The sequence below is a fragment of the Chrysemys picta genome, chromosome 21 (assembly GCF_011386835.1).
Source record: "Chrysemys picta bellii isolate R12L10 chromosome 21, ASM1138683v2, whole genome shotgun sequence".
In the NCBI taxonomy this organism is placed as follows: Eukaryota; Metazoa; Chordata; order Testudines; family Emydidae; genus Chrysemys; species Chrysemys picta.
The window spans coordinates 4,923,579-4,950,200 of record NC_088811.1 but is presented as its reverse complement, the minus strand read 5'-3'; the positions used below and the strand labels follow the sequence as shown (position 1 = coordinate 4,950,200).

General features: G+C 50.4%; 2 protein-coding genes and 1 long non-coding RNA gene across 5 annotated transcripts in view; 2 read left to right on the top strand and 1 right to left on the bottom strand.

Moving 5' to 3' along the window:
* LOC101932514 (transcription factor HES-5-like) overlaps nt 1–24,102 on the top strand; it is a 32,724-nt gene extending 8,622 nt beyond the window's left edge. The window contains exons 2-5 of one of the 2 annotated variants that reach the window (XR_010594250.1): nt 105–285; nt 420–8,786; nt 14,983–15,125; nt 21,126–24,102. Coding sequence is in view for 1 of the 2 variants with exons in the window: in XM_005292763.5 (XP_005292820.1) it covers nt 105–285; nt 420–661 (423 nt within the window). In the remaining variant the exon portion in view is untranslated. Of the gene's footprint in view, nt 1–104; nt 286–419; nt 12,116–14,982; nt 15,126–21,125 lie in introns of those variants that run through there. The other variant, XM_005292763.5, reaches the window with a different exon arrangement.
* LOC101933419 (tumor necrosis factor receptor superfamily member 14-like) overlaps nt 1–26,622 on the top strand; it is a 78,110-nt gene that overhangs the window by 34,768 nt on the left and 16,720 nt on the right. Inside the window, exon 1 of one of the 2 annotated variants that reach the window (XM_065575184.1) lies at nt 25,460–25,796. The exons of the other annotated variant lie outside the window; for it this stretch is intronic. Coding sequence (XP_065431256.1) covers nt 25,788–25,796 — 9 coding nt within the window. The 5' untranslated portion in view covers nt 25,460–25,787. Of the gene's footprint in view, nt 1–25,459; nt 25,797–26,622 lie in introns of those variants that run through there. 2 annotated transcript variants of the gene reach the window in all.
* LOC135976969 (uncharacterized) lies at nt 13,551–14,501 on the bottom strand. Its single transcript, XR_010594251.1, has 2 exons — nt 14,184–14,501; nt 13,551–13,728 (listed from the first exon to the last, which is right to left on the bottom strand). It is a non-coding gene; the product is annotated as an uncharacterized LOC135976969 (long non-coding RNA).

Below are 26,622 nucleotides of genomic sequence, written 5' to 3'. Positions count from 1 at the left end.
TGGCCCGTACTACTTACATGCACTGAAGCTATGGACCAAACAGTCCAGAGATGTGGCAGAGTGAGGATGTTTTCTAAGCAAATCTTTTGTCCTGCTTTTTGCAGCTGAGGAAGCCGGTGGTGGAGAAAATGCGCCGGGACCGGATTAACAGCAGCATCGAGCAGCTGAAACTCCTGCTGGAGAAGGAGTTCCAGAGACACCAGCCCAACTCCAAGCTGGAGAAAGCCGACATCCTGGAAATGACTGTCAGCTACCTGAAACAGCAGAGCCAGCTGCAGATAAAGAGTGAGTATCAGACTTGGCTTCAGTCCTGGCTGTGTGCAAAGCAGCAATGTGCTGCATGAAGCTCCAGAGAGTGACATGAAGAATGAGTCTAAATCATGGTCTCTTTTCTCTCCCCTCTCTCTTTCCTTCTCTAGCTGCAGGAACCATCCATAAAAACTCTCAGTTCGACTTCAAGGAAGGCTACTCCAGGTGCCTGCAGGAGGCTTTCCATTTCCTGTCTCTCCATAAAGTCCAAACAGAAACGCAGAGCAAGCTCTTGAGTCACTTCCAGAAGAGCCAGTCGGCTGCGCCAGAGGTCATCTGCTCCCCTTCCAGCCAGAACACCCCAAAGCAAGCATCCCTGAAGAACGTTAATGCTCTCTGGAGACCCTGGTAGACTGCGGGGATGGGGGGGGGGCAGGAAACGCTTGCTCTATGGACCTTTGTCTTTTATATTCCAGAGGATGGGAGTGACTGCATCTGATAGTCACACCCTGATCCTCTCTATGTAGGGAATATTATTTCCCGTTTTATTTATGTGTGGAAAGAATGGGATACTTTTGATTCTTCAGTTTCATGTGGGATCCTCTGGAAAAGGTTCGGGTATTCTGTTGAGTGGTATTTAAGCTGTGCAGACACTGGTGATAGCAATGTACACCAGGGCATCCAGTCTAGGGGCGCGTGTCTTCATAATGAAGGAGGTTTTTGTAGGTGGCTAAATGTTATCAGTGTTACAGTTGTGTTAAGATTGTAACAGATAGCGGTCTCTGTAGGAGAGAATTCTCTAATTTTGCTTGTAAAAGCGGTCAGCTTTGCTCCCACTTTCCTAGCAACCTTTGCTCACTCTTAATTTAGGACGAATGTAGTACCTCACTATTGGTGGACTGTTTTACAAGTTCTCTTGCCCTCTGTTTGCTTGCAGCGCTTGCATATCAGCAAAGATAGATTCCTAGCTTCTGTTCACCCATCACACTTTAGGGCTAGCAAGAGGTCACTAGATAAAACTATGTGGAATATTTCTACCATTTTGCTGCTTTTTCTGTTTAGGAAAATAATATTTTAATGCTTTATATTAAAGAAAAAAGAAAGTAGATGCAAGGTTTGGTGGTTCAATGTTATACATTTTGGCTGTCAGGCTAGCTCTTTCCAGCATGTTCATTATGATAATGATTGTTCTCTGTACTGAGCGGTTTCATTCATTGTGGATGGTGAATTTCTCCCATGCCTGGGAATGGCCCTGTGGGCTCTGTGCATACTATGTATGCATCTGTATCACGTTTGTAGAGAGAAATAAAAATGCATTTGTGTGCAACGGCTGGCTAGGTTTCCTTCTTGTCAGCTATGTGCAGCTGCATGGACCATTGAAACACTCTTTGCTAATTTAACAACACCACAGTAATTGCAAGAGGAGACTTTTCAAACCAAAGGAGCTTGTGTTCCTGCCTATCCTAGGCACTGACGCAGCCCCCATCACTGCGATAGCTGAGCACCTCACTGCCTGTAACACACTTATCTGCATGACACCCCTGGGAGGTAGGGCAGTGCTATGATCCCCATTTGTCTCCAAGTCCTTTATTTTACTAACTGTCTTGCCCAAGGTCATGCAGGAAATCTGTAGCAGAGTAGAGAATTCAACTCCCCATTCTCAAGCCCCAGGTTCAAACCTTAACCACTGTCCCATCCTTCCTAGACCATGCATAGTTTCTATAGAGATGAAAGCAAAGGTTAGACACATCTGGCCCACTCAACCTCCCTTAAGCTCTTTTGCCCCCACACCACTGCCCCAGGAAGCATAGGCATCTGCATTGGCAAGCGGCTCCTGCCATTCTGGTCTCTCTTAAAATCCAGAGACCTGATTCTGATCAATGAGGGCAGTGGATTTACACCAGCATAAAACTGATGTAACAGAGTACAGTAGAGGGAAACTCCTGGGCTCTCCTCCCTCCTGCTTTACACTGTTGAATGACTAAAGGATGCACATTGGGCAGGAACGGATGGTTCCAGGGACACACCAGTTCATTTTCTCCATTGCCCACTATGCTACTTCGACCTGATGTTCGGCAGTAAATCCAGAGTGACACCTCCCAGCCAGGGTAACATCAATGCCATGCAGTACCAAGCCCGCTCCTGGCAAGAAGCTGCGCTAGGTCACCTTGGATTATCCAGTGCTGCTGAGGCCCTTGCTTTAAATGAATGGTTCCAGTACAGCCAAGTGCCAGCAGCCAGAGGCCTGTGAAAAGGGCCCCACACCTGTGTCACAAAGATCCCATGTACTGGCTAAAATTTAAAAAAAACCAAACCACCTACATTTAAAAAAATACTAGAAAGGCCCAGAAGAGGGGCAGTGCTCATTCCCCTCACATCGCTGCCGGAGGGTCTGGCTGGGCCTCAGCAGAGCTGGGCTCGGTTCCCAGATCTGCAGCAGCCTCCGTGTGAGCGGCTTTAATTCCTTTACAGCCGTCCCGGTTAACAAATCATGAGACTGTCCGGGGTTTGTACAAGCCCCAAGGGCAGCACCTTCTGACCCAGGCAGTGTAAGTGGGTGTGAAGTTGCTGGGAAGAGCAGGGTGTCCTGAGCAGGACTGTATTCCTCGCTAACAAAGCATGGACACGGCCTTACCATTTGCTCCCGCAGGATTGTGATTGGTTTTTGTAATTATAGGGACTGGAGGGTTCCGTTCGATTCTGTAGTTGATTTGTAACACACTGTTTGGACTGGTGTTGGTGACTCTGATTCCTTGGCCATGGGGCCCTTGTAAATAAACCAGATAAATAAACGCTGCACAGTCTATTACAGTGTGTACAGCACCTGGCCCAATGGGGCCTTCATCTCAGTGGAGACTTCTACCGTAACACTCGTAATAACATGTCTTCCAAGCAGTGACTGGGCCTCCCCTGCAGAGATGTTGCTGTACCAACATAGGCATAGTTTGACTTCTATATTTCGGGCAGGGGGAGGGAGGCAGCTCCAGCCAGGCTAGTGTGACCAGATGTCCCAATTTTATAGGGACAGTCCCCATATTAGGGGCTTTTTCTTAAATAGGCCCTTATTACCTCTCTGCCCACCCTCTCGCCCAATTTTTCACACTTGTTATCTGGTCACCCTAAGCCAGGCCAACTGGGTTACACATGGGGGAAAATCCCATGCCTGCCTGAGGCTTGCGGTTTGGGGGAGCAATGCCCTATTATACGCCTCCAAACTACGCCCATGTGTACAAACTACACCATCATGCAGCATTGTGGTAGTATTTATAACCCATAAATGCCCTTAAAGGAAAACATTTGACAATGTCTCTGCTGTTACTTTTACAGACTGAGTATTTTAACATTGGCTCTAAAATACCTACAAGGATTTTAAACCAGATTTCAAGAGAGCACTTCTCCTTTTCCACCACCAGGTGTCTCTCAAACTGTTCTCCTCCAGGCTGCCAGCTGTGCAGGAGGAGGTGCCCTGCACTCTCCTAGACTGGGGCCTAGAGCAGGCCTGGTGGGATTTGAGTTTGTTTACCAGCTGTGGTTGGTTTAGTCTCTTGAGAGGCCTTAGAGACACGTAGGAGGTAAACAGCTGCCTTGCAGAGCATGGACAGTACACAGCACACTGGTGATTAGTCACTGTGGTACCTGTGGGACACTGTTTAATTTTAATGAGCAAATGTCATGGGGAGGAAGGGGGAGGTGGAGCTGGAGATTTTAGGTAAGCTCCCCATGCACCATTTATGGCATTACAGTCATTTCCACAGCAACCAGCTGCAATGCCACACACAGGATAGTTTGGTGTTCAGTAAAATATACAGGGGAAAATCTTGCTGCATCAGTACAATGGGGATCCTGTACAAATGCATATGCACCCATTAAACTTTGAGAACTCTAGGTTTGCTCTCCTCTGGGTTTTTATGTGGCACCTATCATGGCAGTTGTGGGCACAAGCCATCTCACTGGGCAGCGCATGCCAACACATGCCCTCACTCAGTCACTGAAATGTGGGGCTCTGCAGGTGCATGGCTCACACCTACATTTGCAAATGCTGCCCACAAGGTGCCCCAGATGGTCTGGCACTAGAATGTTTTTCAGTTTCCATGCTTAGTGTCTCCTTAAAGGGAATGCCGTCAACTTAATAACAACACGTCTCACTTCTGTCTGCACAGCTTTACTTACCCTTAGACAGAGGCAAGACTTCTGGCTCCCAGAAATGATCATGGTTCAAAGGAGCCTGGTTTCCCAGTACTTGGTGCATTCAACAGCACTTGGGAGCGAATGGGAGAGGTTGGGTGCTCAGCACTTTTGAAAATCTGGCCCCATTATTTAAGCACTTACAAGCGATGCTGAGTGCTGCTGAGAAACGCTGGCCACATTCGTGTAGAGTCGGCGTCACGCTTTTCCCCGGTTACTTGTGCGGGTCTGTCACACAGTGCCAGGAGAGAGGACTGCATTGAAAAGAACAGGGAGGTGTGTAGGCAGGTATAGTACCGGGACATACTGCTAGCTTGCGTTTTGAAAAGGGATACAACTTCACCTTGGCCCTTTTATCAAACCGAACCCCAGCAGCTTGTGCAACAACATCCTGTTTTGAAAGGAAAAAGTTCATAGCTGTGGCTTTGTTTGAAGAGAAGCTTTAGGCGATGTCTGCACTGCCATTTTCAGCGCGAAAACTTTAGTCATTCAGGGGTGTGAAAAAACACCAGTATAAATAGCGCCTCATTCGGGGTGGTTATTTTTATCACTGGGAGAGCTCTCCCCCGGCCATAAAGCGTGACTACACTGCCCACGTCACAGTGCTGCCGCGGCCACGCTGTAACGTGGGCAGTGTAGACATACTCTTACCCTGTTTCCCCGAAAATAAGACAGTGTCTTATATTAATTTTTGCTCCCAAAGATGCGCTAGGTCTTATTTTCAGGGGATGTCTTATTTTTCAGAAATGAAAAATGCCTTCTTATCGGTGGATGCCTTATTATCGGGGAGGTCTTATTATCGGGGGGATGCCTTATATTACAACGAGAGGCAAAACTGTAAGTAGGCCTTATTTTCGGAGGATGTCTTATTTTCGGGGAAACAGGGTAGTTGTAACCTTACCTGCCTGGGACATATGTATGCATGTCTTTTAGGGTGTGTCTACACTGGCAAGTTTCTGCACAACAAGTTATACCATGTTTATTAGAGCGCTGGAATTAAACCGCTGTTGCATGTCCACACTGTGCTCCTTGTGACGGTAGAGCGCATCCACATTAGCAGCTCTTGCAACGGCAAAGAGAGCAGGGCATTGTGGTAGCTATCCCACTGTGCAACGGGCTGCAGGGCGCTTTGGGAAGGTTTGCAATGCCTCATGGGGCAGGCACAGTGTCACATGATGCAGGTTTCCCAATCCCATTGTTCCAGGGGTATCCTACTACATTGCCAGCTGCTTTTCAACTGAAGTGGGGGTGGGGGGGGCAGAGTGTGTGACAGGGTGTGTGTGTGGAGGGGGGGAGGAGAATGTGTGTTGTGAGGACAGCATGCTGTCTTGTATGTTCATACAGGAGCAGGAAGCAACCAGTCCTGAGGCAGAGCAGATCAGCACAGCACACAAGGGCTGTCAGAAATGGGACGGGCGCATCTCTCCAGGGCAGTGGAGTTCAAAACAATGAGCAGAGGGACCACTTGCGGGATTATGGGACACTTCCGGAGGCCAGTTGATTGCTTTCTGTGGTGTAATGTCTCACTGTCAATACAGTGCTAGAGCCTCTGCACTTTAAGGGTATGTCTTCACTAGCAACATTAAAGTGGCAGCACTTTTACCGTGGCTGTGTAGCCAGGGCCAGCGCAACCCATAAGGTGACCGCTGCGATTTGGGGGGCGGTATTTCCGCGGCAGGATCTTCCGCCGTCTCTGTGGGGGGGGCAGCATTTCAGGGCGGGACCTTCCACTGCCTAGGGCGGCAGAAAAGCTGGCGGCGCTCCTGTGTGTAGCCCAGCACCAGCGCTGGGAGAGTAAAAAAACCACCCCCACGAGGAGAGTAGTTCCCAGCGCTGGTGCACTGTCTACACTGTCACTTTACAGCACTGAAACTTGCAGCATGGGGGGGTGTTTTTTCACCCCCCTGAGCGAGAAAGTTGCAGCGCTGTAAAGTGGCCGTGTAGACAAGGCCTTAGGCTTAGGACTCTTGTCAAGGTGGTTTTTTTGCAACGCTGCAACTGAGGAGTTTCTGCGCACTAAGTGGCTTGGCAGTGCGTACATTGCAGAAAGCTGCTTTACTGCGCAGTAATTTGCCAGTGGAGACAAGGCCTTAGACCATTAGTGTCTGTAAAGCACACTGAGAACCTCCGCTGGGGGCGGGAACGACGGATGACAGGAAATAATTAAAGGACAGAAGGGTCTGTGTTTTAGAAGATCCCAGCAGACTTCTGCCTGCTGCTGTGTTTCTTTCCCATTATTTAACCCTTGCAAATCCCTGTTATTCCAAATAGTCTCTTTCTTATTTAAAAGGAGAGAAATTAGTTTCACAAACCTCCCATGCAGAAAACTTTCACTTATACTTCACTCAGTCCTGTCAGCTTCCTGGAAACCATGGCTGGAAGGGTGGAGAGCAGGACGGGCGTTGGGCCGGAGAGCAGGTAAGCGGCCAGAGGCCTGTGAAACCGGCTGTCAGGGCTCCAGGGCCCCAGCTTTTCTACTCAGTTCAGGTTTTGTTTTATCTCCTTCCTCCCAGACCCTCAATGATGTTAATCCCTGTTTATTAACGACACGTCGCCCTTTTGGAGTGTTTTTCATCTGCAAAGATAATCAGTGGCAGCCTCTTAGAGCTGGATATTTCCTGCCTTATTTTGAATCAGAGACTTCATACCTGCTGCTGTAAATTGGCTGTGACTAACAAGTGTCACTTCGAGCCTCAGTTTCTCCTGCCCACTTTCAAAGGCCATCAGCTTCTGCTGTGATTGATCCAGACCCTTAGTCCCCCTGATCATTATTATCTGCATATGGGGAAACTGAGGCAGAAAAATTAAGTGATTTGTACAAGTCCACAGAAAATGGCAGTCTGAGACACGATTAACGCAATTAGAATAAACGAGTCCCTTCACTAATACTATTTGTGATAAGTTTTAACTGAATGTACAACAGTTTCTCACAACAGTGAAACTTGTGACAATATTGATTTGCGGTTAGAGACGAGAGCTGTGAATCAGGACTCCTGGGTTCTGCTCTTGGCTCTGTCACTGACTTGCTGCATGGCTTTGGCCAAGTCACTTCACCTCATTGTGGCCAGCATGTACCTAGCAGCGAAAAGGCGGTAACAGCACTTCACTGTCTCACAGGGATGTTGTGAGTGTGTGTGCTTTGAGAGCCTCAGGCAAGAGATGCCATATGAAGACTAAGAATAACATTTTTATTGGAGCTGGTCAGAAAATGGTTCTTTCCCCCTTAGGAAAAATGTCAAATTTGCAGCAAAAAATCAGTATTTGAAATATTTTAGCCAAAACCTGGAAATTTTCAATTGTTTGCCTCGGGGAACACAGCCTGGAAAGAGCTTAAAGGAGAAGTCTGGAAAAATCAACTCCTCTGCTTGCCCACCAAACAGTGGCCTCAAGCAAGCAGGGGATTGTGAGTCTGAACTCCTGGTCTCTTCTCTCAGCTTGGGGCAGAGTGGTTAGAGCAGTGAGACTGGGATTCAGGGCTGTTGTGTTATACACAATCTCTACTCCTGACTGGCTGTGTAACCCTGGGCAGCTTGTATGATACGCTACTTTGAAAGGACAACGTTCTATGAATTCCTATCGATGTTTGAAGAGACGTTTTTCCTCCACAGCCCGTGGGTGTGTGTGTGAGAGAGGAATGTATGTACATCAGTGTTTGTGAAGCACTTGGCAACCCTTGGCTAGGACAGGGCAGTACTAGGCCAATAAATAATAACAATAAAGGACTGAAGCTTAAGAGATGTCTCCGTTTGAGCAGCGCACAGTGGATTCCAGCAGACCCGTAGCTAGTGATGTGCCACTTGGCATTTAATGTTCAGAGCCTACTTCACCCTGGTATTTCAAAATGCAGCAGTTCTCGGTTTATAAGGTTAGTTCCTTTCCTTCCCCCAGCTCCCCCACGGAACAGGAAACTGACTCATACTTATCCAGATAATCCTCTCCTGCCAGTTTCCGGAAAAGGAGGGCTGGTTAGTTTACAGCCAAACTTATCAACGCAGCCAGAAGCTGCTATTAGAGACACAGGATGTACTGGTTTGTGAGACAGTCTGGCACTCTGGCCACGGAGAGTGGAGAGGCTGCAGGGTGGGGGGATATTTGGTACTTGTGCCGTTATTTTTTATTCATGAACTCAGCCAGGAGCCACTCCTGGAAGCAAAGCCCTGTAGAAGAAATGCCCCTGGTGGCAGAGCAGGGCAGACCCTGCAGGAAATGCTGTTTGAACAGTCATTGTGATGTTCCAGGAAGCACATCCACATTTCTTTCCTGAGGAGTGACTTGTTGGAAGGATGACGATGCTCATCTACTCATCAGAGAATCTGTGCAGCCTTCTGTGTGGCAGCTAGAGCCACGTGCAGGTGAGGGCCTTTTCAGCAGGAATGCTAGGGAGCTGTGCTTTGGCTAAGGTGAATTGCCCAGGGGAGGAGGGGTACGTTCAATGCATGCTGTGACACAATCTTGCTCTGCTTATATCTACGGGGCTGCAAAGATAATTTCCCTAGCTTGTCGCTTTTGCCATGTCACTGGCTCCCCTTCTCCATTGCATCAAACACAACTTCTCCCTGCTCAGCCTAGCTGCACGTTGCCCATCATCTCTCATGTACTACCCAGCTGTTGATTCTCACCCATGCACCACGTGTATGTGTGTAGGGGGGAGGGCTAAACCCCGTCCCAGGGCCTGAGACCCACTGACTCATCTACTGCCACTCAGAGTCTCTGGGTCTGCAACTCATCCCAGAGTCAGGGAAAAGGCATGAAACCTTCCCTTCACAAGGGGTTAATATTGGTCTGTCAATCACCTGACTTCCCTTCCTGATGGGCTAAATCTATTCTGTTTTTACTGGGCCTTAGCCACTTAGGGAAGAGTTGCTAGGCAGAATAGCAATGTGGGTGGGCCCAGCCTGATTTTTCCCATTGGTGTATTTTTGTGATTGGGTGACCATCTTGCCAGGTCGACAAACCTTTCTTCCTCTGTCGCTGTAATTGGCAGAGGAGGTTGAACAGAATGTGATTTTTCGATTGGCTAGGGGAGACTTGTTGCTAGGCAGAGTAGCCAACCCATTGTTGGGGCACCTTTAAAAGCGGCCCAGATAGGGGTGCTTGGGAGGGTAGTTTTGCCCCCTTTGGGGGGGCCAGGGCTAGGTGTGTGACATCTGGGGGTGCAGTTGCACCCAGCAGCCCGGCTAGAGTAGGGTTACCATCTTTTAGTTTTTAAAAAGGAGGACACTCCATGGGGACCCGGCCCCGCCCCAACCCCGCCCCTTCCCCGCCCTCAGCCCCGCCCCAACTCTGCCCCCTCCCCTGAACGCTCCGCCCCCTGCTCCTCCCCCTCCCCTGCTTCCCGCGAATCAAATGTTCACGGGAAGCCTGAAACAGGGAGGCAGCAGGTAGGCTGGGGCGGGGTGCAGCGCGGCTCAGTCCGGCCCCCCTGGCCGAGCGGCTCCCTTCCCAGGCCAAGAGGCTCTGGCCCCAGTGTCTCACGCCCGGCTTGGCTCGGGCCCTGGGGCACTGGCTCCCGGACCCCGGCTCGGTCCCGCGATCCCGGCTCCTGGCCCGGCCTGGCCCCCGGCCCCGCGACCCCGGCTCCTGGCCCGGCCCGGCCCCGCGACCCCGGCCCGGCCCCGCGACCCCGGCTCCTGGCCTGGCCTGGCCCCCGGCCCGGCAACGCGCTCCCGGCCCAGCAACGCGCCCCACGGCTCGGCAGCGCGCCCTCGGCTCCCGGCCCGGCACCGCGCCCGGCCCAGCACTGCGACCCCGGCTCCTGGCTCCTGGCCCGGCACCGCGCCCCCGGTTCCCGGCCCGGCACCGCGCGCCCGGCTCCTGGACCCCGGCCCGGCACCGTGCCCCCGGCTCCCGGCCCGGCACCGTGCCCCCGGCCCCGCGACCCCGGCCCGGCACCGCCCCGGCACCGCCCCCGCCCCCCCGGCTCCTGCCGAGCACGGCCGGCCCCGGCCCGGCCCCGCGCCGCCGACCCCAGCCCCAGAGGCCCCGGCCGAGCACTGCCGAGCCCTCCCTATTTTCCCGGACATGTCCGGCTTTTTGGGATTTCCCCCCGGACGGGGATTTGAGCCCCAAAAAGCCGGACGTGTCCGGGAAAATCCGGACATATGGTAACCCTAGGCTAGAGCCACCTCTGATTGTCTCATGGCGTCCTTGGCCTGCACCATCTTTCTGTCCATCTCCATGGGTTGGGGCTCAACTGACGTGTCCAGTGGCAGCTCCGTGGGGCAGGGACCATCTGTGTGTTCTGTGTCTGTACAGCACCTAGCACGGGGTTGGGGGCTGGGCCATGACTAGGCTCCAAGGCGCTACGTTAACACACAGCATAATAAACCCCAGAAGAAGGTGGTGGGGGGAGCAAAATGGTGGAGATGTTTCCTTTTTTTGTGCCTCCTCTGTGTGCTATTCCCTGGGCACAACTGGCGTTAGGAATCAGGGGTTATAGTGGGCAGAGCAGAGATGCTGAAATCTGCACAGGCTGCCCATTTCCAGATGTCCCCAGCCTTTGCTACAACCAATGCAAATGTCTCTCCTGTGATAATCACCATCCCCGATGGGGAGACTGAGGAGGACTGGCTAAGGGAGTTGCCCAAGGCCGTAGAGGGTGGCAATGTCAGGGCCATTATTAGCACAGTCAGAATGACAGGAGCATGTGGGTGGCTTCATTAATACTAAGAAATTCTAAAAAAAGTTCTACGTTCTCGCAGTGGGCCAGACGGCAACATCCTTTGTCAACCACTCTTCCTCCCCGCCCCAATCATGATCTGGCCGAGGTGGGGAGAGCAGGGGCTACTCACCTGATAGAGTGCTGCAAGCTGGTGGATGGGGAGAGGGGAGGGAGTAGGAGTTCGGGCTGCACCCTCCCCATTTGCTAGCTAGAATAGTTGGCTGGATGGGGAATAGGTCCAAGAAAAGGAGTGAAGTGATTTTCTCCTTCCTCCCAGCACAAGGGAGGAAGTGGGTGTTTGAGACACAGTTTGTTCTCTGCTCTGCTCTGCTCCTGGGGTGGGGTAGCTACATGCTGCCCTTCACGGCACATTGCAAAGGCACAATCTGCTGCTGAGCAAGAATCAACAGGGCATTGCTGTAGGCGTTTGACAGGGGCATTGTTACCCGGTCCTTGCTTGTTACATTGCTTTGGGCTGTGTCTGACACTGACACATGGATGCCTACCCAGTTATCTGAGTCTGTGTGGGTGATGGGTGCGTGCACAGGGTTTCAGCTAGCATGTCTCAAGCTGTACACTAGATAAAACGTTCACCTTTCGTTATCTGGTTTTGAGACAGGGGCTCAGGCGCAAATCTGGATTGCAACTTTGAAGAGCAGCTTTGTCTTTGGTTTGCATTTATCCATTGCACTGAAGCGCCTTCTTGCAGTGCTCCTGAAGAACACGGTCTCAAAGCCACCGACCAAGGAAGCCACTAGTACAACATTGGACTTTGTTGTAGTGTGTGCAGCATGTTTTGCACTCCCTGTGAAGTATGCAAGTTTCCTGTGCATATGAGGGGTCGGCATGGACTTTTGAAGTAATGCAAACCCACGGTGCACATATGAGCACCTTTTGCAGCCTGTACGCAGTTTCAGAGCATAATATCGTGTCTAAGGGGAAATCAGGCTTAGAAGACCAACTTAAATCACTCAAATTAAATTAATGGAGATATCCTATCTCCTAGAACTGGAAGGGACCTTGAAAGGTCATTGAGTCCAGCCCCCTGCTTTCACTAGCAGGACCAAGTACTAATTTTGCCTCAGATTCCTAAGTGGCCCCCTTAAGGATTGAACTCACAACCCTGGGTTTAGCAGGCCAATGCTCAAACCACTGAGCTATCCCCCCCCTCATGTTTAGAAAACCATCTCCAAACACCAATTCTCTTCTGGGGTAAGGGTTAGCAGTGAAAGTCCAACCTCTGGAAATGTAGGTCTTTATTCAGACCTTTTGAGGTTACTTCCCTTGTATTGTTTATATTGCAGTAGCCCCGAAAGCCCCACTGAGATCAGGAGCCTGCTGTGCTAGGCACTGTACAAACACATACTAAGAGGCTGTCCCTGACAAAGAGCTAGTCTAAGGGCATGTCTTCACTAGCAATGTTAAAGCGCTGTGTAGTCGTGGCACCAGTGCTGGGATAGAGCTCTCCCAGCGCTGTAAAAAAACCAGCCCCAGGAGGGGGGTAGCTACCAGAGTTGGGAGCCGGGCTCCCAGCGCTGGTGCACTGTCTACACTGCTACTTTACAGCACTGAAACTTGCAGCACTCGGGTGTGTTTTTTCACACTGCTGAGCGAGAAAGTGGCAGCGCTGTAAAGTGGCAGTGTAGACAAGGCCTAAATAGAAAAGACAGACAAAATGTAAGAGAACATGATCCAATTGCCAGAGTGAGAGAGAGAGAGAGTATTCTCATCCCCGCTTTACAGACGGCACTGAGAGATTAAGTGACTTGGGCAAGGTCACACACTATCTGTGGCACAGCTGGGGATAGAAGAACCTAGATTCATGGATGCCATGGCCAGAAGGGACCATTCTGAGCATCTAGTCTGACCTCTTGTATAACAAGCCAGAGAACTTCCCAAACTAATTCCTTGCACCGACCTTTTAGAACAACATCCAATTTTGAGTTAAAAATTGCCAGTGATGGAGAATCCACCATGACCCTCGATAAATTGTTCCAATGGCTAATTACTCTCATTGTTAACAATTTACACCGTTTTTTTCCAGTCTGACTTTGTCTAGCTTCAGCAGGGCAGTCCTTAGACATACGCAGCATATGCGGCTGCATAGGGCACCCGAAAATTTGGGGCACCATTCCCCTCGCTGACCGTGGCTGGAATCCTCTCTTCTCTGGCCCCGCCCCCGCGCTGGGCCGGCAGGTTTCTCCCCGCCCCCAACCCTGCCCCCTCCCTCCCTCCCTCCTCAGCCACCCAGCTGAGAGCTCCAGCGTCCGGCTCTGCTGCCCTGGGGAGCTCAGAGCGGCGCGAGCGGTCACTGGCAGCGCGGCGGCCCGACCCACCGCCGCCCGGAGCGGAGTCCCTCCCTGGACCCCGCCTTCCTGCGCCGCTCGGTCTCCGGTGGGGCCAAGCCCGGGTCTGGACAGGAGGAGCGGAACTTCCACGTGAGTCAGTGGGGCGGGGGGGGGGAATAGAGGGAGGGGGACTTAAAGTGACAGTGCGCTTACTGTCTCTCACATTTCCCTAACACACACCCACACACTGTCTCTCACACCCACATACACTCTGCCTCTCACGAGTCACAGTCCCCCAATACAGATTGTCACACACACACAGAGTCTCACACTCCCCAACACACACTCTGTCACACAAAAAGAAGAACAGGAGTACTTGTGGCACCTTAGAGACTAACAGATTTATTAGAGCATAAGCTTTCGTGGACTACAGCCCACTTCTTCGGATGCATATAGAATGGAACATATATCGAGGAGATATATATACACACATACAGAGAGCATAAACAGGTGGGAGTTGTCTTACCAACTCTGAGAGGCCAATTAATTAAGAGAAAAAAAACTTTTGAAGTGTACTAGTACTAGGCTAGCTTGATTATCACTTCAAAAGTTTTTTTTCTCTTAATTAATTGGCCTCTCAGAGTTGGTAAGACAACTCCCACCTGTTTATGCTCTCTGTATGTGTGTATATATATCTCCTCAATATATGTTCCATTCTATATGCATCCGAAGAAGTGGGCTGTAGTCCACGAAAGCTTATGCTCTAATAAATCTGTTAGTCTCTAAGGTGCCACAAGTACTCCTGTTCTTCTTTTTGCGGATACAGACTAACACGGCTGCTACTCTGAAATCTGTCACACAGTCACACACACATACACTGGCGCTCTCTCTGTCTCTCTCACATGCACTGGCTCGCTCTCTCACACACATACACACATACACACACTCTGTCACGCACACACACACACACTTGTATTATTGTTGTTGTTATTACTGCTTGGTACTTCCTGTCAATATGCTCCTGGTGAAACAGGAATGGTTAGGGGTTGCAGGAGGGCTGTGGGCTCTGGCAAGATGCAGCCCCCAGGTGACAGCGCAAAGCCGGCCTTGAGCCACTGCCGCAGTATCTGCTGCGTACGAAGCTCGGGGTGTGTCAGCAATGGCTGGGGTCAGCGGCGCCGGCTGGGGACCATTCAGTGGAGCATAGGGTCACCAGTTTAATAATACTGCGTAGGGCCCCATAAATCCTAAGGACGGCCCTGAGCTTCAGCTTCCAGCCAGTGGCTCATGTTATACCTTTCTCTGCTAGGTTGACGAGCCCATTATTAAATATTTTGTTCCCCAGGCAGGTACGTATAGACTGTAGGCAAGTTACCACTGAACCTCCTTTCTGTTAAGCTGAATAGATAGACTAAAGGAGCTCAGTCACTATTAGGCTTGTTTTCTAATCCTTTCATCATTCTCGTGGCCCTTCTCTTAACCTTCTCCAGGTTACCAACATCCCTGAATTGTGGGCACCACAACTGGACACACTGTTCCAGCAGCAGTCACACCAGTGCCAGATACAGAGGTAAAATAACCTCTCTACTCCTATTCCAGATTCCCCTGTTTATACATCCAAGGATCGCATTATCTCTTCTGACCACAGTATTGTACTAGGAGCTCATGTTCAGCTGATTATCCACCACGACCCCCAAATCTCTCTCCAAGTCACGGCTTTCCAGGAGAGAGGCCCCCACTGTGTAAGTATTGCCTACGTCCTTTGTTCCTAGATGTATCCATTCCCATTTAGCCACCCGCCATTCCCTCGGATTCCAGTAGGCTCGCACCTCACCAATTAGACACACTGCAGAATAATCCCAGTGACAAATTTCCCCCCAGCCAAGGTTCACTGGCTCTGTGGGTGCCTGTGGTCAGGAGGTGTCAGGAGGATATTTGTAAGTTCCTACACCCTCGTGCTCTCCGCCGTCTGGGTTTTGTCTCAGAACTGGCTGCTGTCCTCTGGGGATTGCAAATTCAAGGCTGATTTATTCACAGCTGTTAAAACCTCTAGTGAAAGTTGGGGTTTTGTCACAACGAATCTATCCATTCTGAGTGTACTTTTCAGGCCATCGCACGAGGCAGGCTGGTCCCTTTCCAGGAACATAGAAAGAGCTGGAGTGTGCTGTCATTCAGGCTCCGTTCTCCGGTGGCAGGCAGCATGCTCCAGTTCTTCACAGGTTCCTGGCTGTTTGCTGGCTAACTTAGCTGCTGACTAAGCACTAAACTGGCCAATCTGTTGAATCTTATCAGCTCATCTGCAGTTTTCAGAATGTAGCAATGTAACTGACTCCTTCCTCTGTGGCCTGACAGCCCTGCCCTGTCTAATCCACTCTGAGGGCATGTCTACAGCGCCATTCAAACCCTGCAGCTGGAAGCCGGAGTAACTTACAGCAACCCTGAGACTGCTCTACTGTAAGGCAGAGATCAGGTTAGCGATCAGAGGGAGTGCCACGGAGATGAACAGTGGCATGAAAGCTGGCATCATTTGCAGCTTGGTTGCCATGGAGGACAAAGAGGAACCCACCCCATTATCCAGACACTGCTGCTCAGTCTACACATCCCACCTAGCCTCAGCATGGGGTGCACTTTAACCAGGCAGTCCTCTTGCCTTCCCAAGGGCCACTGATAGCCCCCCCATGGTAGAAAACAGTGGTGGGTTTCCTGTCTGAAAACAACCTAAATTAGTGATCAATGCTGGCCACAAGCAAAGGGGATTCTAGCTGTGAATCCCCTTGGCAACAGGATAACATCAGCATGCAATGTGATCGCATCTCTGGCTGCCTAGCCCTGGCAGATCAATGCAAGCTGAAATCTGTCCAGGGACAGGGCTACACAAGCGTGGGTCTGCTCTGTCTGTACAAGCACACCTGAGCTGGCAGCTTTTATTTGTAGCAGTGTGGCGCTTATTCCCCTGGCTCACACCTCACAGGTTCACTGCACAAAAGGGAGGCAGTGATGGGTGAAAGCTGAGGCAGCTACACTACCAAGAAACAACCTATATCAATGCTCTGCCCGGAATTGATTCACATTTAATGACCCATAATCCCCACCCACAGTTACTTGAAACCCCCCAGTTCTCTCATCCTGAAAAGAAAACTGAAAATGATAGAGACATTCATGACCCTCAACTTCCCCTTTAAACATAAAGGGTGTTTTCACTCATAGCCCACTGGATTCTGACAGCCTTAGTGATCAGAATCCACTTCAGTCTGTGTCTACACTTGCAGAGTTTTTGCGCTGTCAGTTTCACGGATGATAGGGAACTGGAGAAAGAAAAGCGCCAGTTTGTGTAGTCACTCACTTCCACAGGCGTCAGAGAGAGTTTACATTTGCAGCACTTCCATTCCCATGAGAGCAGCGCACTGAGGGCAGTTGTCCCACAGTGCTGCTCTCTCCAATTTGATAATAGGCCTTGTGGGAAGGGGGGGGGGGGTGATCGCGGGGCATCCTGGGTGCCTGCACAGCCTCATCTCCCCAAACACTGATCAGGTCCAGTAGCTCAGCATTGCTCCAGGCAGGGGATCCTTTGCTCCGTGGAGCAGGCAGTGTCACCTGGCCGGATGAGAAGTGAGCACTTGCCAAGAAAACAGGAAGGGGAGTTTCAAAGTTCCCAGGGCTTTACAGGGGGAGAGGTGGATGTCTGTTTACTGGCATCAGAGCAGCAGAGCTGCTGGCCAGAGTGATCACCTAGGCACTGGGGGATATCCTGGGGAGGCTAAAAGCTCTGTAAACAGGAAGAACATGTCTTCACTTGCACATCACCGCAAAAGTATCACCGGTAAGAGCTGTACTATGCCTCTTGTGGAGGTGGTTTCATTGGCAAGTGTAGACGCTCCCACGGTTTTTGCGCAAAAAAGGGACTTTTTCCACTTTAAATGGCAAATGTGGACATGCCCTGAGTAAGGAAGGACGCAAAATTCACTCCTTGAACCATCCCTTTCCTCAGGGCTGTCAGTTACTTACCTTGTAACTAGATATTAAACAAACAGCAATGGCTGGACTTTGGAGTCTTAGCACTAAAAAGAATCCACAAATTACCTGACACTCCCAGCTTGATGGGTTGTTTATCTGCGTTTAAAGAACATAAAGAGAAGTATAAACCTCTCTGTGGCACTCTGAGATTACAGCATTCTGGGCAAGACGGGTTTTACCAAAGAATTCCTAGGTTCTTTCTTGCCAACCTCCAACCCAGACCACCAGCTCTGCTAAACTGTAGCTTGATTGGCAGGTTCTGTCGGTTGACACAGATTCCCTTGCACCCTCGGAGTCCATCACCTCAGTAAGGTGCTTGTATAGCAGGAGCTAGTAGAATGGGGGAGCGTAGGGTAAAGCTGTGTTTGTACCTAGCTAGAAGAGGAGATCTTCAGCCAGTCAAGGAGCTGCCTTATCTGCAATTTTCATTTAACCCAGCAGTAAAGAAATGAAGGGGAGGTTTGTATTTTTGCAGCAATCGTACAGGGTCAGTAAAGAACAGTGCCTCTGGGCAGCCGATCTCAGACAGGAAAAAGTGGGCAGTCGGGCAGAGCAAGATTTAGCAATAGAAAACTTCCTCTGTGCATGACCGGCAGTTGATTTGGAGTGGGGGGGAGGAAAGCTACGTAGAGTACGAAAGTCACGGCGAAGGTGTGAGTCAAGGCAATGGTAGGATAGTTAATAAAGCCCCAGTGTAACCACGCTTGTGATCAGGGACCTCTGTGCGCTGAGCGTATGGTGTAAGGAGTCAGCCAAGGCAGTGGGAACCTGGAACTCCAGAGCTCTGTTTCCAGCTCACACACTGACCTTGGGCAAATCACTTTGTCTCTCTATGCCTCAGTTTCCCTCTCTGTAAAATGAGGATCATGATGTTGAGTCACTTCCTGGGGACACTGTAAGAATTAGTGAGTGAGTGAGTGAAAATCTGTAGGATGACAGACACACCAGTTGTGGCTTGGGAGCCGTAGGTTCTCCATCCTGCTTTAGTAGTAGGTTGTTGCAGGTTTTACCCTGCTCTGTTGTTTTTCCAATGGTGCTCTCCATTTTCTTCACTTCTAGTCCTTTGGGGGCAGGGCTGGATTAAGGCATAAGTAACTAAGCTACAGTTTAGAGCCTCGCAATATGAGGGGCCTCTAAAAAAGAAAAAACTGACTCCATTTCAAATGCTATCAAAATCGGTTGATAAAGTAGATGTGAGAAAAAAGATTTTTCTTCAGATAGGGAGGGAGGGAATGAAAATCTGTAGTCATTTATAAAGCGCCCAGCTACAATGACAGACACATCTGTTGTGGCTTGGGAGCAGTAGGCTGATGCAGGTTTTATCCTGCTCTCCATTTTCTTCACCTCTGGTTCTTTGGGGGACACGCTGGTGAAGAGAGGTAATGGAGGACAGGACGACACCCGCTTGTTAGGCGATGTGCAGCCCACATGCCTGGGAGGAGCTCCCCATAAACACCCATAAAGTTACCTCACTATCCATCTTCAAATCCCGTCTCAAAACTCCCCTTCGCCATGGCGCCTACAAAAATCTTGACAGTGGTTAGGCGGCTGGTGTGGTGAGACCACAGCCCATCATGCTGACCAATATTGTCTCAGTGTTTCCTTTTGCGCCTTCATTTGTCCATCTGTCTCGATCTGTTGTCTCTTGTCTTCTGCCTAGATTAGGGGTGGGCAATCTATCGCCCGCCGGCCGTTTTAATCCAGCCCACGAGCTCCCACTGGGGAGTGGGGTCTGGGGCTTGCCCTGCTCTGGTGCTCCAGCTGGGGAGCAGGGTCGGGGGCTGCTCCATGCAGCTCCCAGAAGCAGCGAAATGGCTCTCCTCCGGCTCCTACACGTAGGGGCAGCCAGGGGACTCCACTCTGCATGCTGCCCCCGCCCCAAGCACCGCCCCCGAAGCTCTCATTGGCTGGGAACTGCGGCCAAAGGGAGCTGCAGGGGCGGTGCCTGCGGATGGGGCAGCGTGCAGAGCCACTTGGCCGCATCTTTGCATAGGAGCCGGAGAAGGGATATGCTGTTGCTTCCAGGAGCCGCTTGAGGTAAGCGCCGCCTGGAGTCTGTACCCATTAGCCTCCCCCCGTGCCCCAACCCCCTGCTCTAGCCCTGATTCCCCCTCCCACCCTCCAAACCCTTTGATGCCAGACCGGAGCACCCTCTTGCACCCCAAACCTCTCATCCCTAGCCCCACCCCAGAGCCTACACCCCCAGCTGGAGCCCTCACCCAACCCCTGCCCCAGCCCTGATCCCCCTTCTGTCTTCTGAACCCCTCGGTCCCAGCCTGGAGCACCCTCCTACACCCCAAACTCCTCATCCCCAGCTGGAGCCCTCACCCCCGCCTTGCACCCCAGCCTGGAGCCCCCTCCTGCACCCTGAACTCCTCATTTCTGGCCCCACCCTGGAGCCCGCACCCCCAACCACAGCCCTCACCCCCTCCTGCACCCCAGTCCCAATTTTGTGAGCATTCATGGCCCGCCATATAATTTCTATGCCCAGATGTGGCCCTTGGGCCAAAAAGTTTGCCCACCCCTGGCCTACATTGTAGATTCTTTGGGACGGGAACCATCTTTTGGTTCTGTGCATGTGCAGTGCCTAGCAAAAATGTGCCCTGGTCCATGACTGACACTCCTAGGTGATCCCACAACACAGATAATAAATAATAATCAGTGATGTGGTCTATGGGCCAGTGACTTGTTGCCCTGGGCCTTGTGTAGCATCCACACCAGTGACTGCAAAAGTCACAAGGCCAAGGAGAATCAGCCCCTCTGTGTTTCAGGAAAGATGAACGTCATCCACTGCATAATTCCCCCTATTCGAATGTGTCTGCTCCTACCAGAGATAATCTTCACGGGGGGATATATAGGGATAGCATAGAGAGAGTCTGCAGCCAGCTAGCTGGAACAGGGACACAAAATAAGGAGGTGAAGCAGCATTAAAGATTTGTCCAGTTGTGGGTGGAGTCCTGGGGAAAAAAACCCCTCAGAGTATTTGACGCTAACAGGGGTGCCTTGTGTGAATGACTCCATCTGCCCCAGTTGTGGAAAACTAGGAAAGTACCCTAACAAATGCTCACATGGCCCTGCTCACATGTCCAGTGTGACAAGCGCAGCAAAAAAGGAAATGAATCTCTCTGCAGCTATCAAAAATGACAAGGAAGCTCTTGTTGCTTGTAACCGTGGGTGGGAGATCAGCTGCTCATGAGGGAACAAGTCACATACATAGGGCCGGCACCAGGCACCAGCGAAGGAAGCAGGTGCTTGGGGCGGCCAATGGAAAGGGGTGGCACATCCGTGTCTTTGGCAGCAGGTCCCTCAGTCCCTCTCTTCCTCTTTGAGCTCCCGCCGAAGAGGAAGAGAGGGAGCAAAGGACCCGCTGCCAAATTGCCGCAGAAGAATGAAGCGACGCGATTGAGCTGCTGCCGAAGTGCCACCGATCGGCTTTATCTTTTTTTTGTTTGTTTTCCGCTTCGCTGCTTGGGGCGGCAAAAAAGCTGGAGCCGGCCCTGCACATACACCAGTTCAGACTTTATGGGGCAGATGTTCTGCTAGTGCAAACTGATGAGCACCATTCACCTCTGTGGAACTAAGCTGATTTATACCAGCAGAGAATCTGACCTTATATCTGCCCATTTAATACAACAGTTATGTCAGAGCAGGGGCATTTTGTATTTTACTTCCCAGTGTAACTGAAAGCACAGGCTAAATTTGCCTTTTTCACCTTTTAACACTTTCAGATGCACCCTACACTATTCCTGTTTTCTTTTCCTCGCATATAACGTAACATGAAAAAGATACCAGCAGTTACTTACAGTAGAACGATTTGCTTCATAGCCGGTTGGTGGGGTATATTTTACCTTCGCACACGGTTTCTTACTGCTTGTTCCAATTTTGCATTAGGCCTGTTTACATCTGAAAATTAGATGGATCTAACGTCAGAGGTGAAAGTAAGCCGGTACGGTCAGGTATGGCGCACCGGCAAGAGCCAGTACGCCGTGCCGGACTGCACCGGCTTCCATGGCGGGGATTTAAAGGGCTCTGGGCTCCTCGATGTGGCGGGGAGCCCAGAACCCTTTAAATGCTGCCCGCAGCTCTGGCGGCCAGCTGGGGCCGGGATTTAAAGGGCTCGGAGCTCCCGCTGGAGCGGGGAGCCCAGAGCCCTTTGAATCCCGCCCGCAGCTCCGGCAGCCGGAGCTGTGGTGGGGATTTAAAGGGCCCGGAGCTCCGCGGCGGCCGGAGCCCCGGGCCCTTTATTTTGCCCCTGAGCTCCAGGGGCTCCCAGCCACCTCTGCAGCTGGGAGCCCCGGGTTGATTTAAAGGCCCGGGGGCTCACAGCCACAGCTGGTGCCCCAGAGCCTTTAAATCTTGAGAGGCCCCGCCTCTTCCGGTTGAGGCCCCGCCTCTTCCGGACAAGACCACGCCCCCTCAGGACTCCGGCAGTACCGGTAAGTCCTGTAAGTTACTTTCACCCATGTCTAACGTCATCGCTCACATCTATAAAAATGTTGTGCCGTGTGACATAGTTAAGTTGATCTAACCCCCCACTGTAGATGCAGCAAGGTCAATGGAATAATTCTACCATTGACCTAGATGCCACCTCTCAGAGAGATGGTTAATGACACTGATGGAAACCCCCCTTCTGTCGATGTAGGATGCAGCTACACACTAGCACGGTAGCTGAGCTGCTGTAACCACAGTAGTGTAGCCAGACCTTCAGTTCACATGTCACTAGTAGCACTGACAGCATGTGACAAGGTTACATTGTGGGCAGAGGAGAGAACTATGAATCAGGACTATTGGATTCTCTTCTTGGTGCTGCCCCTTCCTGAGTGACTTTTGGACAAGTTATTTCATCGTGTTGTGTCTCCAGTTTCCATCTCCCTGTACAAGGAAGAGAACTGCCTTCAGTACCTTACAGGGGTCTGCTTGTGAAAACTAAATTTTGAAAAAGTGCTTTGAGATCCTTAGAGAAAAGTACCATGTTATAAAACCAAGTCAGGAGGGCAATACCCAAGAGAAAGTGGCTGCCTCCGGGGAATAATCTCTGCTGTCCACACAGACTTGCACTTCAATTAATGGTGTCTGTTCAAATTCAGCCCCAGTGCTAAGCGCAAGAAAAATATTTCCTTGATTTTCTGTTGTTTATAAAGTGCAGGAGAAAGTTGTAATACACAACAAGATCTTTCGTTCCCCTGAGTGTTCAAGGAGGAGTGAAATGTTTCTACAATTTATTTTTAATCCCAATAAAAATTCACCTACACTTTTTGTAACCACGAACATCAAAGCAGGAACAACCTGAGAGTGAAACTGACTAAAATCACAAAAAACAAGAGTGTTGCTGGCTGCTCCTTGGGCACGCTGACAGAGACGCAAACAACCCAGAATACAGTTCTGACTGGACTTCATCTGTTCCCTCTAAGGCCACGTCTACACGTACAGCGCTGCAGCGGCACAGCTGTACCAATGCGCTGCAGTGCGTCTGGTGAAGATGTTCTATGCCGATGTGATGCTGTGTATAAGAACGGTGACCATTTATATCACTGTTGTTACCATTTTGTCATAATTTCCATGGATCTTATACAGTTTGTATCATGTAAGGTGTCAGTGGAAAAGTTGCTTCAAAAACTTCAAAAACAAACTTCAAAGAGAAACTGCAGAGCTACAATTCATTTGCAAACTTAACACCATCAATTTGGGCTTGAATAGAGACTGGGAGTGGCTGGCTCACGACAAAAGCAATTTTCCCTCTCTTGGCATTGACACCTCCTCATCAGTTATTGGGAGTGGACCACGTCCACCCTGACTGAATTGGCCTGGTCCTCACTGGTTCTCCACTTGTAAGGTAACTCTCCTCTCTTCATGTATCAGTATAATAATGCCTGTTCTGTAAATTTCACTCCATGCATCTGAAGAAGTGGGTTTTTCATCTATGAAAGCTTATGCCCAAATAAATCTGTTAGTCTTTAAGGTGATACTGGACTCCTCGTTGTTTTTGTGGATACAGACTAACATGGCTACCCCTCTGATAAGTGGAAAAGTTCTGATTTGCTAAGTATGATTATCTGTTTATAGGCATGTATCACTTTGTATCTGAAGTTATGAATATTGGCTGTGTACTTGGATCTTACACACGTGTTGTGTTGCTGGGTGACAACCTCCCCGCACGATAGAATTTACATCAAGGCTACACAACTACGTGTGGATGGCCCATCAAGGACACTCAGCCCTCACAACGGGCCATTGAAGAAACTCATCCCCTCCAGATAGTTCTTCCTGAGGATGCTTCATACAGGAAGGGCCAGTGGTCACCCCCGGTGAGTCAGCAAACTGTGTAAGGACATGTGATATGCGACTCTGGACTCCAGCTTGGGTCAGTAGCTTTCCACAAACGGGCTCTGGGCTTTGTTTGGGATGGTACAATTCCAAGCACGTGGCAGAGGATATAAAAGACCCCTGAGTCATCTCCATTTTGTCTTCGTTTCCTGCTTCATTTCTCGGGACTGGATTTCTAACAAGGAAGCTCTGAAGAAGGACTGATGACCCCCAATCTCTTTGGGTGATTCCAGAGATTCTTTTGCAAACCAGCAGTTTATTCCATCTCTGCTGGAAAGTCCTGATAGAAGGACTTTGCAATCACTTGTGGGTATATAGTTCCTTAACCATTTGTAACTCTGTTCTTTTATTTTATTAATAAATCTTTCAATAGTTTACTAAGGATTGACTGACAGTGTGATATTTGGGTAAAATCTGAGTTTTGTATTGACCTGAGGGGTATATGTCTGATCCTCTGGGATTAGTAAAAACCTCACATACAATGAATTAGGTTTTCTCCGTATTAGACCTGTTTATCTGGCTGGGAGCCAAGGGCTGGAAGGTCTAAGGGGGACTGTATTTGGCTTCTGGTTAACCAGAGTGGTACTGCAGAAGCTATTTGTGTGACTGGCTTGGTGAATCTAATTATAGAAATAACCGCCGGCTTGGGGATTGTCTGCCCTATTTCTTGCTGTCTGCCCTGAGTGTGGCATTTTCAGGGTAGCTCGTCCCAGTTCTCCCAACGTTCTCCCGTTGGCATAATAAACCACCTCCGCGAGCGGCAGAAGCTACATGTCCCGCCGACATAGTGCTGTGCAAACGAGTGCTTATGTCAGTGTAACTTATGTCGCTCGGGGGGTGGTTTATTCACATCCCTGAGCAACACAAATTCTGTCTACATTACAACCTAAGTCTCCCCTGCTCCATACCTGCTCCTCTTCTCTTCTACCTGCCCTGTCTCCCTCACCCCCTTCCCTTTTCTTTCCATTTAACCAACCCTCCTTCCCCTCCCCCGCAAGAAATTTAGAAGAACATGCTGTTTGCTGCTGAGATGCTCTGGGGTTCACCCAGGCCAGCAAGGGGCTCAGTCAACATCTGCCTTGTAATTCTGGGTGTCTTGTGGCTGTTCAGCTTTGGGTCAGCAGCACTCTGACCCCAACACCCTGCCAGCACCCCCTGCCACAGCGTTGTTTTTTGCAGTGTAGATGTCGCCTGTGGCTAGGAGTGCTTTAGCGGTGTAGATATACTGGCACAGCACTCCTGATGGGGAGACAACTTCTACTGGCAACACTGTGATTTTACCTGTACCGCTTATTCCCAAGCGCACCCCCGGAAAACAAGCTGTACTGGCAAATGCTGTTCTGCCTCTATAACTGCATCTGTACTGGGGGCTTTGCTGGTCAGAGATCACCCCTCACCCTGACCGACATAGCTAGACCGGCAGGAATCTCTCAGCTAGACCTGGCTCTAGCGTTTGCCACGCTGACCTGGGGCAGAGACACCCAGAATAAGAGAGGGGTTATAACACGACAGAGCTGTGTCTTCACTGGGGAAAAACAGGTATGTTTTTATATGGAGAGAATTATCTGGATTTAAAATCCCATTGTAGCCATGGCACAGGTAGTTTTTACCTTTATGTGACCCCTCCAGGGTCAACACTATGTGCCCACTATACCCTGGATTTACCTTAAGTGTCTCTCTCCCTGTAACAATATAACCCTAAACACCAGCCTACTAGGAAAGTCCCTGCCTGCTTGCAAATTTCACTTTCACTTTCAGTGAATTTTGAGCTGGTGCAGGTTCCGAGCTGGTCTCTTGGCTGCTGTTGCGGGGCCGTTGGGCCTGGATTAGAACCTGAACCGGACCAGGACTTTGGGCTTGTGTCCTGCTAGCGGCCGGGAGGTCCCGGAGAAGGGCGCGGGGGATCCATGGGACGGACACCCCAGGACAGGGCGGGGCACCAGGCTCACTAAGGCCCGCAGCTTGTCACTGATCGGGACCTGGAGGCCGCGCTGAGCTGTAGCGGGCAGAGACTCAATGCCCAGCCGGGGGCAGAAGCAGACACACTGCGGTCTGTTCTCAAGACCATGCTCTGGGTAAGTGGATCACAAAAGTTCATGAAATAAAATGGAGCCAACAGATCGGCCCTGCCCAGCAAACCCAGCAGAGAGACTGGGAGGTTTGGGGGTGAATATGTGGCGGTGGTGGTGGGGAACGGTGGGGGGAGGGATTGTGGGAATCTACTGTGACTAATAAGAAGATCCCAGGAAGCCGAATATTTTACATATATCCGTTTTACTAGCGCAAACTACACGGTGCAGAGTTTGAGGTGGTTTATTCCTTGTTCAAGAAAATCTCTCTGCATTTTAGAAGCTGTTGGACTCCATCTGGTGGAAACAGCAAAGAACAACAAAAATGAATATTTAAAATATAACTTTTCCTCCTTAATTTAGTAGGAAAAAAATACCGCTGGGAGATTTTTGGTTTGTTCTCATCAGCTGATACTCAGCCTGGCGCTTGGTGGGTCTAAGTGGATTGACTTTTTATTAACGGACACTGATTTAAAAAAAACAAACAATCCTACCCCCAAAGTTGCCCTTTGAATGGGGAAATGTTTGAGGATTCTAAATGGACAGTAGCTCGTTGTGGTGCGTTGTACTGAATCCGCTGCTGCTCTAGCCCCATAGTTTGTTGTTTTGTATCTGCCATTTCCTCCCAGGGTTTCCACCGTTGTATGGACGTGTGGAGCAGGCCAGCACAGGGAATAACGCTTGGCCCACTCGGAAGCTGTGCTGCTGGGTCTCAGTTTGGGGCTTTCTATGGCCAATCATATTTCAGTCCTTCCATTTTGGGTGTCACAGTGTAAACTGAAACTGGTGCTAATTTCAACTGTATTCCGAGTACTCAGCGAAATGCACCATG